At 42.8% G+C, this 24189-nt stretch overlaps 2 protein-coding genes across 2 annotated transcripts; both read left to right on the top strand.

The window, feature by feature from the left end:
* Positions 1–6728: 6728 nt before the first annotated feature.
* Positions 6729–8228, top strand: LOC132785164 (homeobox protein 5-like). Its single transcript, XM_060791156.1, has 2 exons — positions 6729–7313; positions 8154–8228. Exons 1-2 carry the CDS (start codon positions 6729–6731, stop codon positions 8226–8228), a joined length of 660 nt encoding a protein of 219 aa, XP_060647139.1.
* A 9620-nt stretch (positions 8229–17848) lies between these two features.
* Positions 17849–23983, top strand: LOC132785468 (DNA-directed RNA polymerase II subunit RPB1-like). The gene has a single exon (XM_060791584.1). It carries the CDS (start codon positions 18027–18029, stop codon positions 23856–23858), a length of 5832 nt encoding a protein of 1943 aa, XP_060647567.1. The 5' UTR covers positions 17849–18026; the 3' UTR covers positions 23859–23983.
* The last annotated feature ends 206 nt before the right edge of the window (positions 23984–24189 follow it).

The raw sequence follows: 24189 nt of genomic DNA, 5'->3' as shown, positions 1-24189 counted from the left end.
GTTGCCCCCCTTTCAACGTCGCGAGTTTTGTTGTGCATCGCAACAACAACATCCAAAAGTTCGATACAACTCAAAGTGTGCCACTTCGCAGCCGGTTTGCTTTACGTGTTCGTGTGTGTGTGTGTGTGCGTGTTTTAGTGTCATTGTGTTGGTGTAGCCTACTGAGAGGCGCTTCGGCTCTTTTTTACGGCTACGCTGCCATCGCAGCAACCAAGTGTGAGTAAGCTACAACTACACACATTTGCCTCTTCCTGTTGTGCTCTCTGTAGTGTGCTCTGCATTCACTCATTTGCCGTCGCTCAGCCTGGTTGCCAGTTGCTCAGTTCAGCTTAAGAGTGATCATTTGATGTTATAATTTTTGGATATTTTTTATCACAAATTTACAACAAATAAATTCTACAATCATATTCAGCTTCGAATAAAATCGTATTTACAAAATCGAATTTTCAATTAAGCAATAATTAAAAATGACTATATACCATATGTTTATATTTTAAGTAATTAATATCACGTCGGTTTTCTAAATTGCACAATTAAGTTCAAGGAAATGTTTATTGTTAACCAAGCTACTGGAAAAACACATTTATTTTCCGAAGCTTAGTTAAAGCTAACTAGCTTATCTCATAGTATTGTTCTACTAGTATTTCTTTCAGTTTAGTGGATCCAACGTCTCTGAGCTCAATAAGAAGATAAAGTAAATAAAAATTAATAATATGTTTATGAAGTAGAAGAAAGGAAATTTAAGACAGTGAAACAATATACTAAGCGTAGCTTAAACTAATTTGTTTGCTCTCTCAAATTGCCAGAAATTCCGGTTGATAGTTATATACTACTGTGGGCAAAAAGTAAGGTGAATTTTCAATTTAAACTTCGCGGGCCTAACAATTCGGCCTAATTCTTTTTTTCTTAAGTTAACAAGACTGTTAATGACATCTGGGCCAAATTTCATTTGAATGTCATTATCAGAAATATATTTACGCTTGTGTTTTCCAAACGACCAAGAGTGCATTTTTCGATTTTTTACAATGTCTGAATGAGAAGTGCCATCAAATTTTGTTTGCTGAATGAAATTTCGGCTGCGGAAACGCCGAGTATGTTGCGGAAGACCTTTGGTGATTCTACCATGTCACAAAAAATGTTTTAAGTGGTACAAAGACATCAAAGAGGGTCGAGAACGTGTTGATGACTTGGAGCGCTCCGGACGACAATCGACGTCAACACATGACCAACACGTCAAGAAAGTGGAGGCAAAAATAGTCGGTTGACTATTAGAGACCTTACTGATATGATCGGAATATCAGAAAGATCTGTAAAAACCATTTTGAAAGACCATTTGGGCCTACGAAAAGTCAAATCTCGTTTGGTACCAAAAACGACCAATTTCTGTACACGTTTTTCTTGACCATTTCGCAAAAAATTCGACGCATATCGTTCCAAGACTACTGTATTCGCCTGATTTGGCTCCGTGTGACTTCTGACTATTCCCAAAACTGAAGAGACCACTTCGGGGAATGCGTTTCGAGTCGATTGATGAGATAAAAGCTAAATCGAAGAAGGCACTGATGGCTATACCGAAAAGGGACTATTTGGCATATTTCGAGGATAGGAAAAAAAGTGTACATAAGTGTATTTTATCGGGAGGGGATCACTTTGAAGGGAATGATATTGATTTAGAAGAATAAATAAAGATTTTTCATTTTACAAACAAATTCACCTTACTTTTTGCCCACAGTAGTATTTTAGTTATTGAATGAAAACCGATATAGTTCAATATTATTCTATTTAAATACTTAAAAAAAACTGTGAATAACTAAAGAGCTTTCCTAGTTGTAAAGTTAAATCATTGAGGAACCCGAATAGATGGTATTTGTTCAGGGGATAACAAGCTTTCGTTTTCATTAGAATATCAAATCAGATAAAAATTGTGGAAGTTATGTTATTTAAGAAATATTTCAATCGGGTCTTAGTTGCATTGGCTGACAATCTGTTACATTTTCTATATACATATTTTTAATATAGTACAAAATCGATACATTTTATATATTTTAGTAGTTTTGCAGAATATTTGCTTGAAAAATATAATTTTATTGAAATTGGATAGCGGGTGTCTAAAAGTCGAGCACACTCGTCTCTACTTTTCTTACTTGTTCAATACAGCTGGAATTTGAATGCATAATCAGGAAACATAATTGAATTTATTTTATGCAAAATAGTGTATTCAAAATATTATTTTATTTATCTAATGTTTCAAGGTTTAACAGGAAATCATCTCAATATGATTTGTTTTGTTTCCCGCACTTTTTAACATTATATTTATAAATTTTAATTCGGAAAACTATCGATTTCAGTCTGTACATTATTATTATTTTTTCGATGTGTCAAGCGGATAAAAAACCTCATTAGTAAAAATTTGATGACTATAAGTAAACATTCAATAAAAAAAGTTATATTTATTCACAATATTCATTAAAAAACTCATACATTTATTAACTTGAAACTTATGAAAAACGAAATGTTTGCAAATTGCTTTTGCTTTTAATTAATTTTATTTGCAAAATTCATGAGCTGAAAACAAGTTGAGAGCCATATTGTTTTCCTGAGCTACTAAAATATCAATTACGAAATGATTTTGCAGTTTACTTGAACAAAATTCTAATGCATATTTAATGTGAAAGCTAAAAAACATTACATAGCATAATCCGCTGACCCAGCTAAACACATTTCAATCTATTGTATTTTATAATCACATCCAGATTACATGTTTTAATACCTTATTTAAAATCTGGTACTTTCACTAGTCAGTGTAGAAGTAATTTATGGAAAAACTTTCTAACCCAAAAAGAGGGGGGGATTTTTTGTCCGATGCTTCATTAATTTATGAATACCAAATTGTATGCTGACATTGGTCAACAAAAACTATTTAAAACTTACGCCTCTTACGGGGGTTAAGCCCCTAACACACAGAACCATAGAGCTTTGTCCATAAGCCAGAATACAGAAATGAACAGAGACCAGTTTATTCCGACTCCCCTCATCTCACCCTTGTCCAGTTTTCTCCCCATTCCCGGACCTTATTGCCATGTTGGCGATTCAGTTTGGCGCATGATTGAAGTACCCGCATGTGCGGAACATTTTAAATATTTACAAAGATATTTCAAAAAACGCTCCTGGCATGTTTTGTAGTCGTTGTTGTTGTTGTTGCCGTTCTGTGTTTGGGGCGCTTCACTGTTTTGCAGTCATCCAGTTTTTTGCCAAATGTTTTGCTCATTTTTTGGCCCCGCAACAGCAAAAAAGGCAAGTTCAACTTCAAATGCGGCATGAGGGCAGCATTTGAGCGAGAGACGAGACACGAGACAGGAGACGAAACTATAGAGATGGGGGCGTTGCCTCGACTGCGGCACTTGAGCGCGTGTGTGTCCTTTTAGGCAAGTGTCAAAAACCGTTGGTCAAAAAACCGTATGGCAATTATTCAACACAATTGAATATGAAGTGTGTGGCAAAGGCACAAGGCAACGACAACGATGCAGGGATAGGGGCATGAGGCAACCCTCAAAAAACACAAAAAAACGTTGCAACGCTTCGCAAATAATGAAAAATACACCCACATCAGTATTTTTTGGCTGTCTGCACTCGCACACACACCCACACACACACACACATACGCACACACATCAACAAGCTCACAGAGTGCCAACATTTCCGCACCCTTTTCATGCCCAGGGAGAAAGAGAAAGCATCTTGTTGTTGTTGTTGCTGTTGTCGCTGTGCAGTTGCTGCCGCCTGGCAATTTTTCGGTGATAAAATATTTAAATTTAATTAAGGCCACCAACGAGCAACACGATTTCCGTGCCATGGTCAAAGAGTGTGGCGGACGGGGGCGGGGGGCGGATCGGCATCTGCCGGCTGAACTGGACCTATGAACCCGCCCCTGTTCCTTCCCTTCTTTGGCGCTTCTTTTGGTCCCTTTTTTGTGTTTTTGTTTTTGGCCTCAGCATTTGCGTGTGGTGCGTTTTTGGAGGCTTTCAGCATTGGCCAAGAAATTCATTAAAAATTTTTGCTTTGATGTTACCAAATTCTTTTTCAAAGTTTCTCCTCCGTATATTTGGCTTTTTGGCTGGCGACTTTCCAGCCTTATACAAGTATATATTTTATTGTACATCTGCAACAACAAACTTGCAATTGTATTTTCACAAAGGCTTCAATTGTTTACTGCATTACGAGCATACACTGATTATGCTACACTATTCGAATTGTAATTACGATTCCCAACAGTCTCGTTTTCGCTCTCACATCGTTTTGCAATTTTCTTTCAGTTTCAGTTTTTTTTTTTGTTGGCAGATAAAACGAAAATTGAACACGCAAATTGTTGGGCAAACAAAACTTTGCCACAACTTAATCGCTAAAAGTTATTGTACTTTTTGCATATATTTTGCTGCTCTCTTGATTGGTGTTGTTGTTGTTGTTGCTGTTGCTGCTGCTGTGCTATATCTTAAACTATGTATTTGATATGTGCGCAGCTTTGCAGCTCTTGGAAAACTTTTGATCTCAGGCTGCAAGTTTTTGCCTCTACTTCTTAGCTTCTTTTTTAAATATTTCTCATTCAAGTATTTGTGGAATTATGATAATTTATTTAGAAAATATTTTATATCTACGCCTCTAAACAATTTTGTTGCGCCTGAGTGAGAAGAAAAGCGTCTTTTCGCTACAGTTTTTCTAGTGACTCTTTTTTGGGGAAATTTATGCATATTGCTTAAAAGACATTCTCCATAAATCAAGCTATAGTTCAAACAAAATTCTTCATAATCTTCCACATACTTTTGGACAGTTTCAGTTTACGAAATGTTAAGTATTTTAAGGCCATGCAAATGCACAATCGAAGAGAAAAGATTGCATATTTGTGATTAACACAAAATGTGCTCAAACTCTGATTGTGATATCAACCAAATTGCAACTACTTTAGCAACTAAAGTCGATTGTCAAAATGCCAGAAATTCATAGTGCTTAATCAAAAAAAGAATTCTCAATAAGGCTCCGACCATCAGTTGACTGCGGACAGCAAAAAGCAAAGACAATGAAGCTGCCTGCTTGATGCGTGCCACAAGCAGAGGCACGAACGGAAAAGAAGATGCTGCTGCTGTTGGATGAGCAGCTACTCATGCTGGACACATGTACCTGTTTGTCACATTTAAAATTCCATTGTTTGTGGTGATGCTGGGTGCGTGAAAAGGAAGCATAGAGAAGTCAACAAGAGAACGAGCAGAAAGAGGCATGCAAAAATGTGGCAATGAAGAGTAGGGTAGAGAGGGGAAGAGAAGGGGCTACTGCCAATTTTGCGTGCATTGGCAAGAAGTGGAAATGCAAGAGGCAAAAGTAGCATTTTTCTGTTTCTATTGTTGTTCTTGTTGTGGCTGTTTGTCAAAGTTGCCATTTCAGGCGTGTTGCAATGAAAAGCAAACCTTTTTAACACACACACGCACACACACACACACACTATTCTTGTACCTGTGTGCTTTGCTTTTCATACTGCTCTCTTGCTCGCACTCGTATTTGCTGGAACACTCCTCTGGCTGAAAGACTGAAAAACTCAACAGGCGCACACGGGGCGTATACGAAATTAAAATGCACTCAGCTGAAAAATTGGTTTTCTCGTTCTTGACAAACTTTGAGTGATTTCTGAAAGCCTCTAACGAGTGCCGTGCCAACTGCTTGAGGGGCAACGGGAGGGGTGCAAACTGAAAAGGATGCTGAGAAAGTAAGCAACAAGCAGCCAGGCAGTCAGGGGCTGAACAAAAAACAACAAATGTTTTCTTTATGCCAGGCCAAAAATTTTGAGAGAGACTGAATTGAGGGAAAAAATATGCGATGACGACGAGGACGCATTGTTTTTCGGCAAAATTGTTTTAAGAAGCCAAAAATTGTAATCAAGCGTGCCGAAGGTTTGCTTCCGCGCACACAAAATAATTCATAAATTACAGGAAGTTCAAAGGGGGGTGGAAGAAGGTTGAAGACGAGGCGAAGGTTCGACTTGTTCACATTCATTCATTGGCCTCATTGAAAATTAATGAACTTGTTATGGAAATTGAAGCTTCAATTCATTCTTTTCTCTATATGTTTTTGTCTTGTAGTTGAACTGACAACGCAACGCCGTCAACATAACGAATCCGGCACCTGGACAATCGGCCAGTCCCGCCCTGGGACTGCGCTTTCTGGGCATCGTGCCGTGTGCGGTGCAGTGGCCACAGTCGCAGCCGCAGCTGCAGCCTGCCACAGCTGGTGGCAAGGCGCCCAAGATGAGCTACGCAGCCAGAGCGAAGAGCAATCCATATGCATTGCCAGCGAGCAGCAGCAGTTGCTGTGGCAATGCTGAGATTGGTTGCTGTGAGGATTGCCAATGCTGCCAGCAGAGCTACGAGCATTTGCCCAAGCCACGGCTGCAGCAACCACCACAGGTGGCAGCAGCAATGCGGCAGCAACGACAGCAGCTGCAGCTGCAATATCAGCAACAACAGCAGCAGCAACTATGCCAGCAGCAGCAACAGCAACAATATCAACAACAATATCAGCAGCAGCAACATCAACACCAACAGTATCACGAGCAGCAGCAACAACTGTGCCAGCAACAGCAATATCAGCAACAGCAACAACAGCAACAACAACAGCACGTCAGCTGCATTACAACGCTGCAACAAACGACAACAACACAGCAGCTGCAACAGCTGCCTTGCCAAATGGCTGCCACTACGCCTGCGCAACGCTTCGCTTTACCTACGACAGCAACATCAACAAGCTTTCAGAGTCATGCGCAGCCTGCTCCCAAACATGCTTGCCACGCTAGTTGCAACAATAATCACATCAACAGCAGCAACAATGCCTTTAACTGCAGTAACAACAATGCCTTAAGATGCAACAACAATCATAGCAATGGCTTCAGCTGCAACAACAACACACCTCCTAATCTTAATCCGCCGCCCGCCTTATCAAACAGCAACAACATGTTCTTTGTGCCCTTCAACATGGCTGTGCCGCAACAACATCAACCATCACAGCAACTACGACAAGCAGCTGCAACTAAATCGAAGCCTACAGTTCCTCCGCCACCGTTGCCACCGCCACCGCCTCTGCTGCTGCCCTTCGCCTTGCAGTGCCAGTATCAGCAGTTGCCAGCAACTCCCTGCACAGCAGCCCCAGCAACAACAACAGCAACTGCAGCTCCCTCAGCAGCAGTGTCCGCCCAACCAATTTCCGGAACTACGCCCCGCAATGTGCTGTCATTGAAAGCAGTCGCTGCAGCAGCCATTAAAGCGCATCAGCAGGTGAGTGTCTATCCAGCTGCAGTAAATCTGAGCTGCAACTTAGCGTTGAAACACTGGTTCAATGGCTGCAAATCCTGTAAGGCTAGTAAAATGTACCAATTTGTGTACAGACAACAAAACAAGGACCCAGGCGCGTATACTTAATATTTATTAGTTAACAGCAGCAGCAGCAGCGGCAAACAAGCAGAAAACTTCAATTTGCATAAACATAAAAGACGAACGGCAAACAAACTGCAGCAGCTCAGTCGAAAGAGAGAGAGAGAGAGAAAGATATAGAGACTCACAGAATTTTTTGGATGCATGGTGAGATTTCACGCAGAGACAGCACACAAAAAATCAAAGTTACATGGACAGGAAATACAAAACGCTGCAGGTAACAGCAGCGATATAGAAAGAGTACGACACAGCCAGTGAGAGCAACAAGAGAGATAGGGAAAGAGATACAGAGAGCGAGAGCGAGAGCGAAGGAAAAACTAATGCATAACCTAGTAAGATCATCAACACGAAATTTTACAGCAAACTCATGTCCAAGGATATGGAAATAAACTTGTTGTTTTGCAGCAAAGTCCTCAGCTATTTCCTCTCTGCCTCCCTTTTCAGTGTTTACTGCTGCTGCTGCTGCTGTCCTCCGCTCAATGACTTTTGCATTTAATATGAGTAAGGGAACGAGTCGAGCAGCGAGTAAAACAACAGGAAAAAGCAACTAAAAAACGGCAGCAGCAACACAAAAAGTACATTCTGCTTTTTCGGTGCTAGGGTTGGGCCACGTTTGAAGAGCTTAGGTTGAGTCCTGTCCAGCGACATGCAAACGCGCCTTGTAAATTACGTTGTTGCTGTCAGAAGGCGCTGTATCAGGAGGAGGAGGAGGAGGAGGAGGAGGAGAAGGTGGAGAAGGCGATACGACTGCAGAGATAGCAGTAGTTGGACTACTATCTGTATTCTTTCTTTTTTTTCTCGTTACTTTTTTTGTTGTCGTGTCCAGCGGTGTTTCTTTTTGCCTGTGCATAACAGATCAGCTTGTTCTGATTAAGAATCAGACAACACCTACAAAAGTTTCACGCACAACACACAAATATAACAAACACAAAAAACTTATATATGTATATTTATATTTATACACCTCTTCTTACACCTGTCGAGGGTATGTATAAAGTCGGAGTTATTTAAGTATAAAAATTCATAAGCAATTTTGAGTTTTCAGCTTCTTCCATGTTGACAACTTTCTGTTGCTGCTGCGTTGTCAGATTTTCATTCTATCGCAGTTTCCTTTGTGCTTGCTCTCGCAACGCATTTATTTCACAATTTTAAATAATCATAAGCAAAATGCATATTAGAAACATCTTAATGCTTGTTGCGCAACTCGTTTTCTTTTCTTCTTCGGTTCATTCACTCGTCTAAGTAGTTTTATTTAGCTCTCAAATGTATGCTACATAAAACACAAACACATATGTGATCCTAAGCAGAAACATTTCAAAACGCTTTTCCCTCAGCAGTTTTCCCTTTTTCCTATTTTTGTTGTTGTTGCTTCTGCACATTTGAATGTTAAATCTTTCATGAAATGTTACTTCTTTCTGTCTGTCCGTATGTGTTTTCCTTTGTAACTTATCCATAACTGTCCGTTAGAAGACATCTTTAGGTGTGTTACTGTCTGTATGTTGTGTGTGTGTGTGTGCTTTGCGGTCTGGCACAACTTAACAATGCCTTTCCTTCATCTTGCATGCACTCTCCCTTAATTCGTTTGTTTTTCCTACCCGACATTCTCCCTCCATTTATAGCATAGTTGTTTTTTGTATTTTACTCAAAAAAACTGAGGCGGACTACAACTATCATGCACAAAGAAACCATTTTATGTACTCGCTTTAATGTTTGCACTTGGTCATTGTTATAATGTACTCTCTCCCAATCTCATATCTGTATTTTCATGTCTGTGTGTGTGTGTTGGTGTTGATGTGTGCGTGTTTTGGGTAAGCTCAAGTATTCAAGTCGACTCCTCACAACTCTGCTCTGGATGGTTTAGTTGCTGCTTCTGAATTCTGCATTTGAAATCACATGAAGCTTCTCAATGTTTTTCTATCATTTGCGGGCACCGCCCTCCGCCCATATGCCAGTTGTTAACCTGTTGTGCCGCCTTCTCAATTGACTCAACCACCCACAAATGTTATGCTAGAAATAGCACTCGGTTGCAAAATAATAATTGCGAAGCTTTTTAAAGCGGATTTCGGTGTTAGTGTTTTTGCTTTCAGGTTTTCTCGGTTCTTGGCGTGTGAGAAAAATATTTTAGTCTCAGTATTTGCATATTTGAGCATCTCTTTATCTGTGTGTTGCTTGTGGCATAACATACAATGTACTACTGACAAGACTGCTCATAATTACTACTAGATCATTAAAAGCTTCTCATTTTAAATAGCCTAAGCTTGAATTTCAAATCAACTTAGATATTGTATTTACTGTAAACTACCTTTCGGGTCGTTCAACCTTATAGTGTATCGTATTTACGTTAAATTTAAGCATCGAACTCTGGAGGGTTCTAAGAACCCGCTCAGTTGCACTTAAAAGGCAAGTTCATTTTGCCAGATGCCAAGCAGAAATCCATTTAAAAACTCACAAAAGAACAGAGGGCAGAGAGCAAACAGCACTTCACACTTTGCTACTTCGCAATGCTTTTTACTTGTGCCGATCGTCGTCATCAGAGCAATGCCAAAAAGCAGAAATCCTGACAATAACAAAATCAAGAGCGCAAAGAGACAATGATGGCAAGAGAAATGGGGTAAAAACAATGCAGAGGTCGCGCCAGCAAAGTGCAAAGGACACTGCAACAACGTTGCCAGCAGGAGTACTGTCATCTTTTTTATTTTTTTTTTGGGTTTTTGCTTCGAATTGGTGCTGGAGCTGAAGTTGGCTTAATGGCTTTGGGCTGATGCGTGATGCATGTACGTAAGTGAATTCATATTTTATATACCGTTAACTTGCCAAGCAACAAACAAAAAGACAAACTCGCAACATATGCAACGAACGGCGAAAAGAACATTGTTTGGTGTGAGAGAGTATGGAAAAAAACACGAATCGTTAACTGATGTTGTCATTACTTTGGCGCAATGAAAAATGAAGAACAGAGGCAGCCAAATGAAGTGAAAGGCATGTCCTTGTCGGGGACTCACGCAGTCAGTAATGCAAGCAACTGATGTTGATATTTTGGCTGAAAAGAAATCCGATATTTGCGCCAAAGGATGCAATATCAAAGGACGCTTTGTGGCCGGCGACAGCAGCAGTGAAAGCCATTCGAAATGTTGACAGCTAAAATGGACAAATTGGACAGGCGACAAAAAAGGCGATGCCAACAGCCAAACAACCGAAACAGCGCAAATCAAAATCTCGCCTTGGGCTCACAGCAAAAGCAGAACACAAAACTCAATGTATGGTTGTGTGTGTATGTGTGGCATACTTAGTCAGTCAGCAAACAGCAAACGGCAGCAAGTAGCTGGCTATCTAGCTGACTGCCAGCCACATTAACAGCACAGCGAACTGTGGCTGTGGTGACTTTCTCGCCTTACACTTGCACAAACACACACAGACAAGAGTTTCGCAATAACGAACGCTTCAGTGCGTTCAAGAGCTCAGCAGCAAGTTGGCTTGTGTTCAGCTCTGCTCTACGTCCTGATCCCACCATGGACATCTTCCGTTCACAGTGCGCTGTTAATTTAATCTGTGCAGCGGCCGCGAGGTGGCGTTAGTGAAAGTCGATGGTGTTGAATAGCCAGAATTTCACCGCATCTCACAAATACAACTGTGCGATTGTGTGTGTGTGTAAGAACAGCAGCAGCACACGCATTGGGTTACCAAAAGTCCCTTTAACGCCACGACGCGTCGCGATGCCGAGATGAAAAGGACGATAGCAGCAGCAAGTGCTGCCGAGGCTGCTTCGCTTTCGTTATTTTTGTTGCTGCCACTTGAAAGCTTTTACCACAATGCCTGTGTGTGCGTGTGTCTGTGTGTGTGTGTGAGCCCGTCAAGTGCTTCTTTGTTGAAGCTGCTCGATTGCTTTCATTGCGCCCACGGATGCTCGCTATGTGTTTCTGTATGTGAGTGTGTGTGTGCCATGGCGCCAAATTTCAAAAGCGTCGCGCAAAAGCTTTTTGTTTTAACGGTTTATTTTGCATGACACTCGACGAGCAGCATTCAGCCAGCCTTTGTAACCGTAAACGTTGGCAGCAGCTTCACTTTCAACATGGCGTATGCTTAATGTGCTGCTAAAGCATATTGAGTATACGACGCGTGCCCAAAACAATCTATTTATTAAGCATCCAATGTCAATATGTAACTTCTTTGGCTGTCTCTTAATACAATTTAGAGCAAAACTTTTATATGCAGCTGTCGATATTAGATTTAGGTTTTCTTCTTCCCTCTTCTTTTTCCTTTTTTCTGTTTTGCGGCAAAAGGTCAAAGTGGCAGCAACAGAAGCAACGGCAACGGCAGCAAACGCGAATTAAATGCAATTGACAGTCGCAATTTCAAGCGAGCTGTCAGGCTAAATCCCAAACTGCCGTTCAACGTGCCAAGGGCCATGGGAAACAGTTGAAGGGTAAAAAACTAAGGAAACACACAACAAACCAGAAACAGCAATTGCAACAACAGCAACAACTACAGTGGCAAGAATAAAGGCAGCAAACAAGAAGTGAAGAAGCTTAGCCAAACTCTGTTTGCAACACAATAAAATGCAACCTCAACTGACAAAGAAAATGTTTCCTAATGTGGAACAAGAAATCGTTCGTGCGCCGAGGCGAAGGGTGTCGAGGGGGCGGCAGTGTAGCGTTGGGGCGTGTCGTTGGTAACAAAACAAAAAAAAAAAAGATAGACAACACGTAAACGAAACGACAATGCCAAGCCACGGCTGTCAAATTAGAGGCAGGCAGTCGAGCAAACAGGCAACCCAACAACGAGCAACATTGTTGTGGAATTTAAGGGAGGAGGACGATCGCTTATCCAATTATGCAACATATTACACATTTATTAATTTCAGTATTAAGCATCTCAATTGAATAATTGTACATTGTAGCATATTGGGTTGCGCACTACGCCTCAAATCACAAACTGAGCATAAATTCCAAACATTACAACAGTCTCGAATCCAATTAAATAGTTCAATGACTACTTGCCACCTCGCCCCAAACTTCGACATAGCTAATTAAATAAACCATTCGTATTGAGAAACAGATATATCTGTCTCTCTATAGTTAGGTGTTGTTCATATTGCTGCTGCATAATCACAATGATAAATGCATGACAATACCTGTTCGTGTGTACACACACACGTCGTATGCGTAATTGAAATTCCCTTAGAATAAGATAAATTGTAAGTAAGCAAAGCGAACTTAAGCTAGTACTACATTTAGTTCTCTGCATTGTAATTTACTTGCAAAGTGTTCAAAAAACAATATGCAACTAATGTGTGTGTTGTGTGTGCAACTGTCTCAGTGTTGTAAATGTTTTCGACACAACATTTATTGCATTTTGTGCTGCTAAACAGGTCAAATGCTCAGCCGTAAGCTATCCATTCATTCAAAGTTCAGTTGAGCAACATTTTGAATGGCATTCGATACACGGAATAACTTTTGCTCTTTGCACCAAAAGTTCCTTCCAACTGTCTGTCTGCATTGAAATATTTCTGCAACATTCTTTTGAGGCTTATTTGAAAATGTATTCAATAGCAAATAGCTTAAATAACTTAACTTATTTCCACCGGGCGAGTTCACTTCACCTCAGACTGTTTTACGCTCAGTGCTTGTCACTTTAAACAAACCATAAATAAAACTGAATTCCTAAACTAAAGGTGAGCAGCATTTTCGTTCTTGGTCAATTTTAAGGGATCTGTTGATCAGCTGATTTGTTGATTTATCAAATTTTTTGAGATACGCTTTCTGCACGTGCTGTTCACTGAAATGGCGAGGCAGAGTTTTTGTTTATCTTGGACAACGTGCACGTCTTCATTTTCAATAACAAACACAAATGTTTTCACTACTCAACTGAAGTAACTTGGTTGCCTTGGTTGTTGTTGTTGTTTTAGAGGCTCAAAAGCTACTCTCAATGAGGGCAGTCGAAATCGACTCGATTCGCCTCTCTATTATATTTTTCGGCATTTTCGCTGCTTTTTCAGTATTTAATTGGCCGTATAATTGATTGGCGTATTTGTTGTACTTCCAGTTGTTATTGTTGTTGTTGTTTTTGTTGCTGGTTTGTGTGTGTTGCTATTTCTTCAGCATTTCATTTGGCTCTCTCCCTCTTTCTCTCTTTCGTCCTGGCCACTAACTCATTATTTTGTATGTGTTTGTAACAACATTTGAAAACGTTGTCCAACTGTCCAAGTTTTGCTTTTGCTTTTGCTCGTCTATTGATTTGGCGCCTGGGCCCACCAAGCTTTTGATATTTTCCTCGAATTTCCCGTATTCCTCCCTCTTCGCATTCAGAGTGTGTGTGCCTTTATAAATTTGTATTGTGTTTACTTGTATTTTGTGGTAATTAATTGTATTTGCCTTCGACTCAAAATGTCAGTGGGCTTCTAATTATTATTAGTCTAACGAAGCAGAAACGCCTGCCACGCCCCCACATCACTCCCTTACACTGCTCTATACAAAAACTACACCCCTCGCCCCCTTCCGACAAAAAACCTCTTAGCCATAGAGTATGCGTATCTTTGTTGTGTGTCCGCCGTGTTGTTGTCTACAGGTTGTTTGACATTAATTGATTTATTTGCCTTTTACATAAATTAGACGTTGCCTTCTGATATTCGGTTACATGGCATGTTCTTTTGGAGGTTGAGAGATCTGCTTGGTAGTTCTTGTTGTGAGTATTTTAACTAATTAATATAACAAGTGGTATTTTTGGTAGAGAATTCGAACATTGTATAGAGACAAAGCCAACATCTACATCTCATAATAGAGAGACAATTAATTCCGAAAATAAAGCATAAATATAATCAAATTACGTATTTTCGATTTATATTATCAAGCATATTAACACAACTTTAAGAGACTTACCCATTTTAGTGCTAGTTTTCAATGGATGCTGGCACTTTGTAGAGCAACTTTTATCTAGTTCTCACTTTTGCTGCTTCTGTCAGTAATATGAGTACTTTTTTTGCTGTGTTGATTGTTGAGCTGCTGCTTTTTAGTGACCGTCGCGAAGCTGGTGAAGTAAAAGAAAAAAAGTATGGTAAAAGTTTTTGACAGCATAACATGCATAAACAAATTAGAAAAACCGTCAAACTGTCAATTATTGGCCAATTAGTTGGATGCGATTAATTGTTGCAAACAGTCTGGCATTGCATTTGCTCGCCGTCTGCGAAATTCTGGGAATTTCAATGGTTAAAGTTTGGTTTTATGAAGCTCTTGATTTGAGTAACCTATAAAAGCTTAATATATTGAATCATTTATTATTTGAACAAATATAATATTCATTCATTTGTTATAACATAAAATAATATAAAATCATTAAATATTAGCCAACTTATGCTTTGCCTGACATCTTCAATTGTCTAGCAACATAAAAGAAAATATTCTTGTTGAATACGAGAAGCAAAAAAACGAAAATGAAACGAAGTAAATTTGCGGTCTTTGCGTACCTGTGACTAATAAATTCCATTGGATTGATATAGGAAAATTGTATGTGAAGTTTTTATGAGCCTATAAAACAGCAGTCGCTTGTTGTCGGAGTTGAAAGAACACAGAGAACCCTAAAACGGGGTGAAACTTGGTGTATTGGCATGCAACGCATACTTAACTGGAACAGAGAGCAAGCAGGCTGGGACATAGCATGCAATGACAGGATATGCAGAATTTAGCAGAGACAATGCAGATGAGTACGGTTCACTCTCTCAGTGTGTGTGTGTGTGCGTGTACATAAGTGTGTGTGTGTGTGTTTGTTTGTCCGGCCGCCTGCAAGCCGCAATATGCGAATTGGAAATTATGAGCGATATCGTTGCCAGTCGCCAGTCGAAAGTAGGCAACTAGAAGACTGCGATAAACCAAAGAGTGAGTGGGGTGACAGAGGAGGAAGGTGGAGGAAAGTGGGGAATGCGGGGTCATTGCTTTAGGCTGAGGCTTAGACCGCACTTGCCTGGCAACATTTGGCATTGCTCATACGCTCCGTGTGCTCCCAATAAGCAATGTTGCGTGTCTTTCCGGCCCGGCTGCTATGCCACTTCCGAGCTCCGTTCCCCGTTCTCCGTTCTCTGTGCTCCTCGTGCTGCGTGCTGTGTCCTTCATTGCTCTGCACTTTTGCCGATTGATGCCGTTGGCGTGTCTTTCTGCTTTTGGGCCTGCATAGCAAGCTGGCTGGCTTCAGCAGCTCTGAGTGATGTGTGAGCTGCAGCTGAAAGAGGGGTTTGAGCTGGGAGAGAGAGAGAGAGAGAGAGAGAGGCGCTGGCTAATTTATGGGGCTGGGCCATTGCGCGTTCGCTCTGCATACCAATTGGCAAATGGCAACTGTCAAAGCAAACCGAGCCGAGTAACAACAGCAACAACAACAACAACAACAGCAACAACAGCAACAACAAATATCATTGCATCGCATTGTCGATTGCGCCTAAGGGGCCCCATCCATTGTTCATTTTGCATGAACGTTAATAATTTTCGCTGGCTATTTTGGCGCGTCGCTAATTATGCAACCTTGCTCATAAATAATGTATTGCATTCACTTTTACCTGTCCTTTGGTGCGTCATTAATCAACGTCTATTATGCAAAAGAAACGCAGTGCCGCCGCCAGGAAACGGAAGTGCGGCGTAATATGCAATAACAACAACTGCAACAACATCGACACGCAGCGTGGAAATCACGTCACATGTCATAGCCCCATGAAGGGGAACAACAGCCACAGACGCCTTGACAGTTGGACAAACTTGCATATATAAATATAAATACACTCTCTGTCTCTCACACACACACACACGCAAACAATAATGTGTATATGTAAACTGCAACGTACGCACATTTTTTGTATTAAAACTTTAATCCTTTGATGGTTGCAATTTCTGCAATTTCCATATTATTGACAGGCAATTTGCAATATTTGCGCATCGCATTTGTGAAGGTCGATGGGGAGTCGATTCGGGGCGTCGTAAAAGCGCCATCATTAAAGTGCGTCCATTGTAATGAGCAATTTGCATACAATGAGATGACTTAATGATGACTCTCTGTATGCCTAAAATGTATGTAGCAGCAGCAGCAACAGATTTCCATTCGCAATTCGCATTTCGGAAATGAATTCTGCTGTACAAAAAAATAAAAATGTGTTAAGTTGAAAGTTGAAATTGGGTCGTGCGACTGTAAAGTGAAACCTCGACTCGTCAAAGAATTTTCATCAAAAAATATTCAACAATCCGAGTTATGACACAAAGATAAATCCACAATTCCACTTCCTCCTCACTTCCACACAGTCAGAGTCTCAGCCCCGACAACGACATGCATATTTGATATGTCTGTTGGTCATTAAATTACAAAATTACAAACAAGTCAGCGGATTCGCACGACGCGTGTTTCCCCTCCATCTCTTCCTCTCTTTCTCTGCACAGTTTTGGCTGACAGGCCTGTCAAATGCCTGTATAGTCGTCGTCGTCGTCTTCGTCGTCTCCCCTCTAAACCCCACCATGCCCCGCTTCGTTATCGTCTTCGTTGCCACCGTTCCACATATTCCTGTCAACAGCAACAAGAAATGATAAAGCGTTCGCCGTCCAGATCTCAGTGTAAGGAGCGTGGCACAAAACAACGAAATAATTTAATTTTGCTTGCCATGTTCGCCGCAGGCTGTCCGCTGAATTTGTTTTTATTAAAAAACTGTACACAGTATACAGTGCACACACTCTCAGTACAGGCTTATACTCGTACCATACACATACACATACACAGCTCACAGCAAACAGAGGCGGACGCAGAAAATGAAATCAAATACTCAAAAAATGAGCAACTAAATTGAACCAAAGAAAGCCACAGAACGATATGCCAACGGCTCTAAAAGATTTATGTATGTACATACAGACATACAGATTTATAAATATTCTCTATACAAAAACAAATATTTAAAAAATATATAAATATTCTGAAGCATTCAAAGCAATCCAAAGGCAATTTTCGGTGCTTTGATTAGTATCTAATCCAGCAAGCTATCTCTCTCTTGAAATACAATTTAAAATAATTTTTAAGTTTTTTTTTGTAACTTAACAGAAAAAGTCGCTTTATGGACTATTACAACTATTGAAAAAAGCCCTGCCAACTCTTTGTAAGTTAAGTAAAAAAAAAAAAAAAAAAATGGCAATACTAAGAATCAAGTGGTTGCACATTTTTTCCATGCTTGTTGTAACCCTAATTTGGAGTAATCGATTAATAGAAAATCAATTCTGTTTTGACAATTAGAAATGTCCTAAAATTGCAGAGTCATTAGTTGAAATCTTTTGACTCAAGCTTTTCGCGAAAAAGAACAACAATTTTTTATTTCTAATCAAAGTAAGCCAGTTTCATCGTTTCGTTGCCTGCATTACGAAAAAAACGAATGACTCTCAATTAAACCGTGTTTCGCGCTGTATTAATATCTGAAATATTTGAGGTTACAAATTATTTTATTTTAATTTTTGAAGAACGCGCGAGGAAATTAATTTTTGACGTGACAAAATATTAAAGAAATTGGCCACTTCTAACTCAATTCTAAGTGTGTGATTCGTATTAATAATGAGCAACACCTCGGACTCCAAGGCGCCAGTGCGTCAAGTGCGGCGTGTTCAGTTTGGTATTTTGTCACCCGATGAAATACGTCGCATGTCGGTGACCGAAGGTGGTCTGATGTTTGCCGAGACAATGTCCGGTGGCCGTCCCAAGCTTGGTGGCCTCATGGATCCGCGTCAGGGCGTCCTTGATCGCAATACACGTTGTCAGACTTGTTCGGGCAACATGACCGAGTGTCCCGGACATTTCGGGCACATTGAGCTGACCAAGCCTGTGTTTCACATTGGCTTTATTGCGAAGACGATCAAGATACTGCGCTGCGTGTGCTTTTACTGCTCCAAGTTGCTTGTGTCGCCACACAATCCCAAGATCAAGGAAATTGTCATTAAGTCGAAGGGACAACCGCGCAAGCGTTTTGCCCACATCTACGAATTGTGCAAGGGTAAAAGTATTTGCGAGGGTGGCGGCGAAATGGAAGTGAATCGCGATAATACGGCGATGCCGAACAACCAGACTGGACACGATGGCTGTGGACACTATCAACCCATAATACGCCGCTCAGGACTGGATCTCACTGCCGAGTGGAAGCATGTCAACGAGGACACACAGGAGAAAAAGATGCAATTGTCGGCCGAGCGTGTTTGGGAGATACTTAGGCATATCACCGACGAGGAGTGTTTCGTGCTAGGCATGGATCCTAAGTACGCGCGTCCCGACTGGATGATTGTCAGTGTGCTGCCTGTGCCACCGTTGGCCGTGCGTCCCACAGTCGTTATGTTCGGTTCGGCCAGGAATAAAGACGATTTAACGCACAACCTGGCGGACATCATTAAGGCGAACAATCAGCTGAAGAAGAACGAGTCAACGGGAGCTGCTCCGCATGTCATACTCGATAGCATCAAGATGTTGCAGTTCCATGTGGCTACGCTGGTGGACAACGAAATGCCCGGGATGCCCCGTGCTATGCAAAAGTCCGGCAAACCGCTCAAAGCTCTGAAGGCTCGCCTTAAGGGCAAGGAGGGTCGCATACGTGGCAATCTGATGGGCAAACGTGTGGACTTCTCAGCACGCACCGTCATCACCCCGGATCCCAATTTGCGCATCGATCAAGTGGGCGTACCGCGTTCTATTGCCCAGAATCTCACCTTCCCCGAGCTGGTGACGCCTTTCAACGTGGATCGACTGCAGGAGATGGTGCAACGTGGTCATTCCCAATATCCAGGTGCCAAGTACATTATACGCGACAACGGCGATCGAATCGATTTACGTTTCCATCCCAAGAAATCGGATCTGCATCTGCAGATCGGCTACAAGGTGGAGCGACATTTGCGCGACGACGATCTGGTTATCTTTAATCGCCAGCCGACGCTGCACAAGATGAGCATGATGGGGCATCGTGTCAAGGTACTGCCCTGGTCCACATTTCGCATGAATCTCTCCTGCACGTCGCCCTACAACGCTGACTTTGATGGCGACGAGATGAATCTACATGTCCCACAATCGATGGAGACGCGTGCCGAAGTGGAGAACATACACATTACGCCGCGACAGATTATTACACCGCAGGCGAACAAACCCGTCATGGGCATTGTGCAAGACACATTGACAGCGGTGCGTAAGATGACCAAACGAGATGTGTTCCTCACCCATGAGCAGATGATGAATTTGCTCATGTTTCTGCCAACCTGGAATGGCAAAGTACCGATCCCCAGCATCCTAAAGCCGACTCCCTTGTGGACGGGCAAACAGCTCTTCACGCTGATTATTCCCGGTAATGTAAACATGATACGTACACATTCCACGCATCCCGATGACGAAGACGACGGTCCCTACAAGTGGATATCGCCTGGCGACACCAAGGTCATGGTGGAGCATGGTGAGCTCATCATGGGCATACTTTGCAAGCGAACACTGGGTGCTTCGGCGGGGTCTCTACTGCATGTTTGTTTCCTGGAGCTGGGCCATGAAATTGCGGGTCGTTTTTACGGCAACATTCAGACGGTCATCAACAATTGGCTATTGTACGAAGGGCATAGTATTGGCATTGGCGACACCATTGCCGATCCGCAGACCTACGCGGAGATTCTGCACACCATTCGAAAGGCAAAGGATGATGTGGTTCGTGTCATCGAGAAGGCACACAACATGTACCTGGAGCCGACGCCTGGCAACACATTGCTTCAAACGTTTGAGAACATGGTAAATCGCATTCTAAACGATGCTCGTGACAAAACCGGCGGTTCTGCGAAGAAATCCTTGACCGAACACAATAATCTGAAGGCCATGGTGCTGTCGGGCTCCAAGGGATCCAACATTAATATCTCGCAGGTCATTGCGTGTGTGGGTCAGCAGAATGTGGAGGGCCAGAGAATACCTTATGGATTCAAGAAGCGCACGCTGCCGCATTTCATAAAAAACGATAGCGGTCCGGAGGCGCGCGGTTTCGTGGAGAACTCGTATCTTGGTGGATTGACGCCATCGGAATTCTATTTTCATGCCATGGGCGGTCGTGAAGGTCTCATCGATACGGCTGTGAAGACGGCAGAAACTGGTTATATTCAGCGACGTTTGATTAAAGCGATGGAATCGGTGATGGTCAGCTATGATGGCACAGTGCGCAACTCTGTTGGACAGCTCATTCAGTTGCGCTATGGCGAAGATGGACTATGTGGCGAGCTGGTGGAGTTCCAGAACTTGCCAACGGTGAAGCTGTCCAACAAGGTGTTTGAGAAGCGCTACAAATTCGACTCGTCCAAAGAGCCTTACATGCGCAAGGTGTTTACGGACGAAGTCATCAAGGAGATGAGCGACAGCACTGATGCCATACAAGAACTGGAAGCGGAGTGGGAGAAACTAATGTCGGATCGCGAAGATCTGCGCAGCATTTTTCCTAATGGCGACTCGAAGGTGGTGTTACCCTGCAATCTGCAGCGCATGATCTGGAATGTACAGAAGATCTTTCACGTCAACAAGCGATTGCCAACAGATTTGTCGCCATTGCGTGTGATCAAGGGAGTTCGGGAGCTACTTGAACGTTGTGTTATTGTGTCCGGCAAGGATCGCATCTCAAAGCAGGCGAATGAAAATGCCACACTATTGTTTCAGTGCCTCGTTCGTTCGACGCTCTGTTCCAAGTTTGTCACCGAGGAGTTTCGCCTGTCGCAGGAAGCCTTTGAGTGGCTCATAGGTGAGATTGAGACACGCTTTCAACAGGCTCAGGCCAATCCTGGTGAAATGGTTGGCGCCTTGGCTGCGCAAAGTTTAGGTGAACCGGCCACACAAATGACTCTGAACACCTTTCATTTTGCCGGTGTCTCTTCGAAGAACGTAACGCTGGGGGTGCCCAGACTAAAGGAGATCATCAACATCTCGAAGAAACCGAAAGCACCTTCGCTCACAGTTTTTCTCAGAGGCGGTGCAGCTCGTGAAGCCGAGAAGGCGAAGAATGTGTTGTGTCGTCTAGAACATACATCGTTGCGCAAGATGACGGCCAACACAGCCATTTACTATGATCCGGATCCGAAGAATACGGTGATTCCCGAGGATCAGGAGTTTGTCAATATCTACTACGAAATGCCCGATTTTAATCCAAATCGTATTTCGCCTTGGCTGCTGCGTCTCGAGCTCGATCGCAAGCGCATGACGGACAAGAAGCTGACGATGGAATTGATTGCAGAGAAGATCACAATGGGCTTTGGCGATGATCTCAATTGCATTTTCAACGATGACAATGCCGACACTCTGGTGCTGCGCATACGTATCATGAACAATGACGATGGCAAATTTGTGGACGACGAGGATGCTATCGATAAAATGGAAGACGATATGTTCTTGCGTTGCATCGAGGGCAACATGCTGGCGGACATGACGCTGCAGGGCATCGAGGCCATTAGCAAGGTGTACATGCATCTGCCGCAAACCGATAGCAAAAAGCGCATTATTATCACGGAATCGGGTGAGTTCAGAGCCATTGGTGAATGGCTGCTGGAAACTGATGGCACAGCATTGATGAAAGTACTGTCTGAGCGCGATGTGGACCCAGTACGTACATACTCCAATGATATTTGCGAAATATTCCAAGTGCTGGGCATTGAGGCGGTGCGCAAGTCTGTCGAAAAGGAGATGAACGCTGTGCTGCAGTTCTATGGCCTCTATGTTAACTATCGCCACCTGGCGTTGCTTTGCGATGTGATGACTGCCAAGGGACACTTGATGGCTATCACACGGCACGGCATCAATCGACAGGACACCGGCGCTCTGATGCGCTGCTCCTTTGAGGAAACCGTCGATGTGCTCTTGGATGCTGCGGCCCATGCCGAAAGCGATCCGATGCGAGGCGTTTCCGAGAACATCATTATGGGACAGATGCCCAAAATGGGCACCGGTTGCTTTGATCTGCTGCTGGATGCCGAAAAGTGTGTGTATGGCATTGTCGTACCGAATCTCATCGACGGCCTTGGTGGTGCCGTTAACTCTCACTTTCCTTGCGGCGCTTTCTCGCCCGGCATGTCGCCGGCCACGACACCTTGGATGCAGTGCATGTCGGCAATTTACTTGGCCACGCCTCGCCAGATGGGTACCTTAACACCGGGAGGTCTGTGTTTTTCCCCCTCAGCTGCCTCGGAGGCAGCGGCTTTTTCGCCATGCTGGTCTCCAGCTTACGGTAGTCTATCGCCGAGTTCGCCATCAATGTCACCGTATCATGTTGATTCGCCAGCGATGTCTTCATATCACGCCAACTCGCTCGCTATGTCGCCCTTGCATGCGATAACATCGCCCAGCTATGCAATCACCTCACCGAGCTATGCATCGTCACACTATTCACCCACATCGCCACAGTTTGCAGCAACGAGTCCGAGCTGTGTGACGCCGAGTTATAATCCACTGTCGACGAGCTATTCACCTTCGCCTTATGGTTATTCGCCCACCTCGCCCTTGTACTCGCCCACTTCGCCGCTGTACTCGCCAACAAGTGCGGGCGGCGGTGTGTATTCACCAGTATCACCATCGTACTCGCCGACGAGTCCATCGTACTCGCCAGTGTCGCCGTCTTACTCGCCCGCTCCACAAGTTTATTCGCCCATATCGCCAACGTATTCAGTATCGTCTCCGAACTTTACGCCAGTGTCGCCGCAATATTCGCCAACATCGCCGTCGTACTCGCCCTCGTCACCAAGTTATACACGCGCTTCGAAATCATATTCGCCATCGTCACCCAGTTACTTGACGTCGCCCATTTATTCACCGATTTATAAATCGCCAAGTTCGTCAGGATCACCAGAATATTCGCTTACCTCGCCTACCTACTCGCCCTCATCACCAAATTACACGCCGAATGCGCCCAATTACAAACCGAAAAAGCTCAAATATACGCCAACATCGCCAAGTTACTCGCCCACATCACCAAGTTACTCGCCGTCATCGCCAATTTATTCGCCAATATCGCCAAATTACTCGCCAATATCGCCGAATTACTCGTCAACATCGCCAAGTTACTCGTCAACATCGCCGAGTTACTCACCAACATCGCCAACTTACTCGCCAACATCGCCAAGTTACTCGCCAACGTCGCCAAGTTATTCGCTAACATCGCCATCCTACACGCCCAATACACAAAAATCCCAAACCAAAAAGTCGAAAAAATCCACTCGCTATTCGCCAAGTAAACCAAACTACACACCTGTATCACCGAGTTACAGTCCAAGTACTCCAAGCTACTCGTTGACTTCACCAATGTACTCGCCGATGACTCCATTGCAGTACAATTCCTCAAGACGGGCATCCATAAATCAGGCGTATTCACCCAGCACGGCTGTGTTCACGAAAGATGATGACTAGGTCGTCTATGAAGATGTTATCATCTTATCAATCGGTGATGAAAAAATTATATTATAATTATTTGAATTAATTATGATTTTTATAAAAAATATTGCCTCAATTGTACAATCTTAATAAAACTACATTTGTCGCAAAACAACAGCCAAAAATTTGCTAAATTAACAAAAATTGTGGGAATACGATTCGTAAGTTCATGATTGTCAATGTGAGGTGTCACGTAGGCACCACAGCCAAAACTGCTTTTATAGAACGAGGCCAACGCTAGCTAAAAGGCATCGTATGAATCGACACGACATCCTGCTCGTTTCTGCTGAATCTTCGTTAATTCCTG

The sequence above is a fragment of the Drosophila nasuta genome, chromosome 2R (genome assembly GCF_023558535.2).
Source record: "Drosophila nasuta strain 15112-1781.00 chromosome 2R, ASM2355853v1, whole genome shotgun sequence".
Lineage (NCBI taxonomy): Eukaryota > Metazoa > Arthropoda > Insecta > Diptera > Drosophilidae > Drosophila > Drosophila nasuta.
The sequence above is the reverse complement of the archived record's forward strand: the minus strand, read 5'-3'. Positions and strand labels throughout refer to the sequence as shown.

What these genes read in the sequence shown, in the direction of transcription:
- LOC132785164 (XM_060791156.1), top strand. Translation starts at nt 6,729, where the DNA reads ATGGCTGCCACTACGCCTGCGCAACGCTTCGCTTTACCTACGACAGCA. An exon ending in CCATTAAAGCGCATCAGCAG is followed by an intron (nt 7,314 to 8,153) that starts GTGAGTGTCTAT and finishes TGTTGCTGTCAG; the next exon opens with AAGGCGCTGTATCAGGAGGA.
- LOC132785468 (XM_060791584.1), top strand. Translation starts at nt 18,027, where the DNA reads ATGAGCAACACCTCGGACTCCAAGGCGCCAGTGCGTCAAGTGCGGCGT.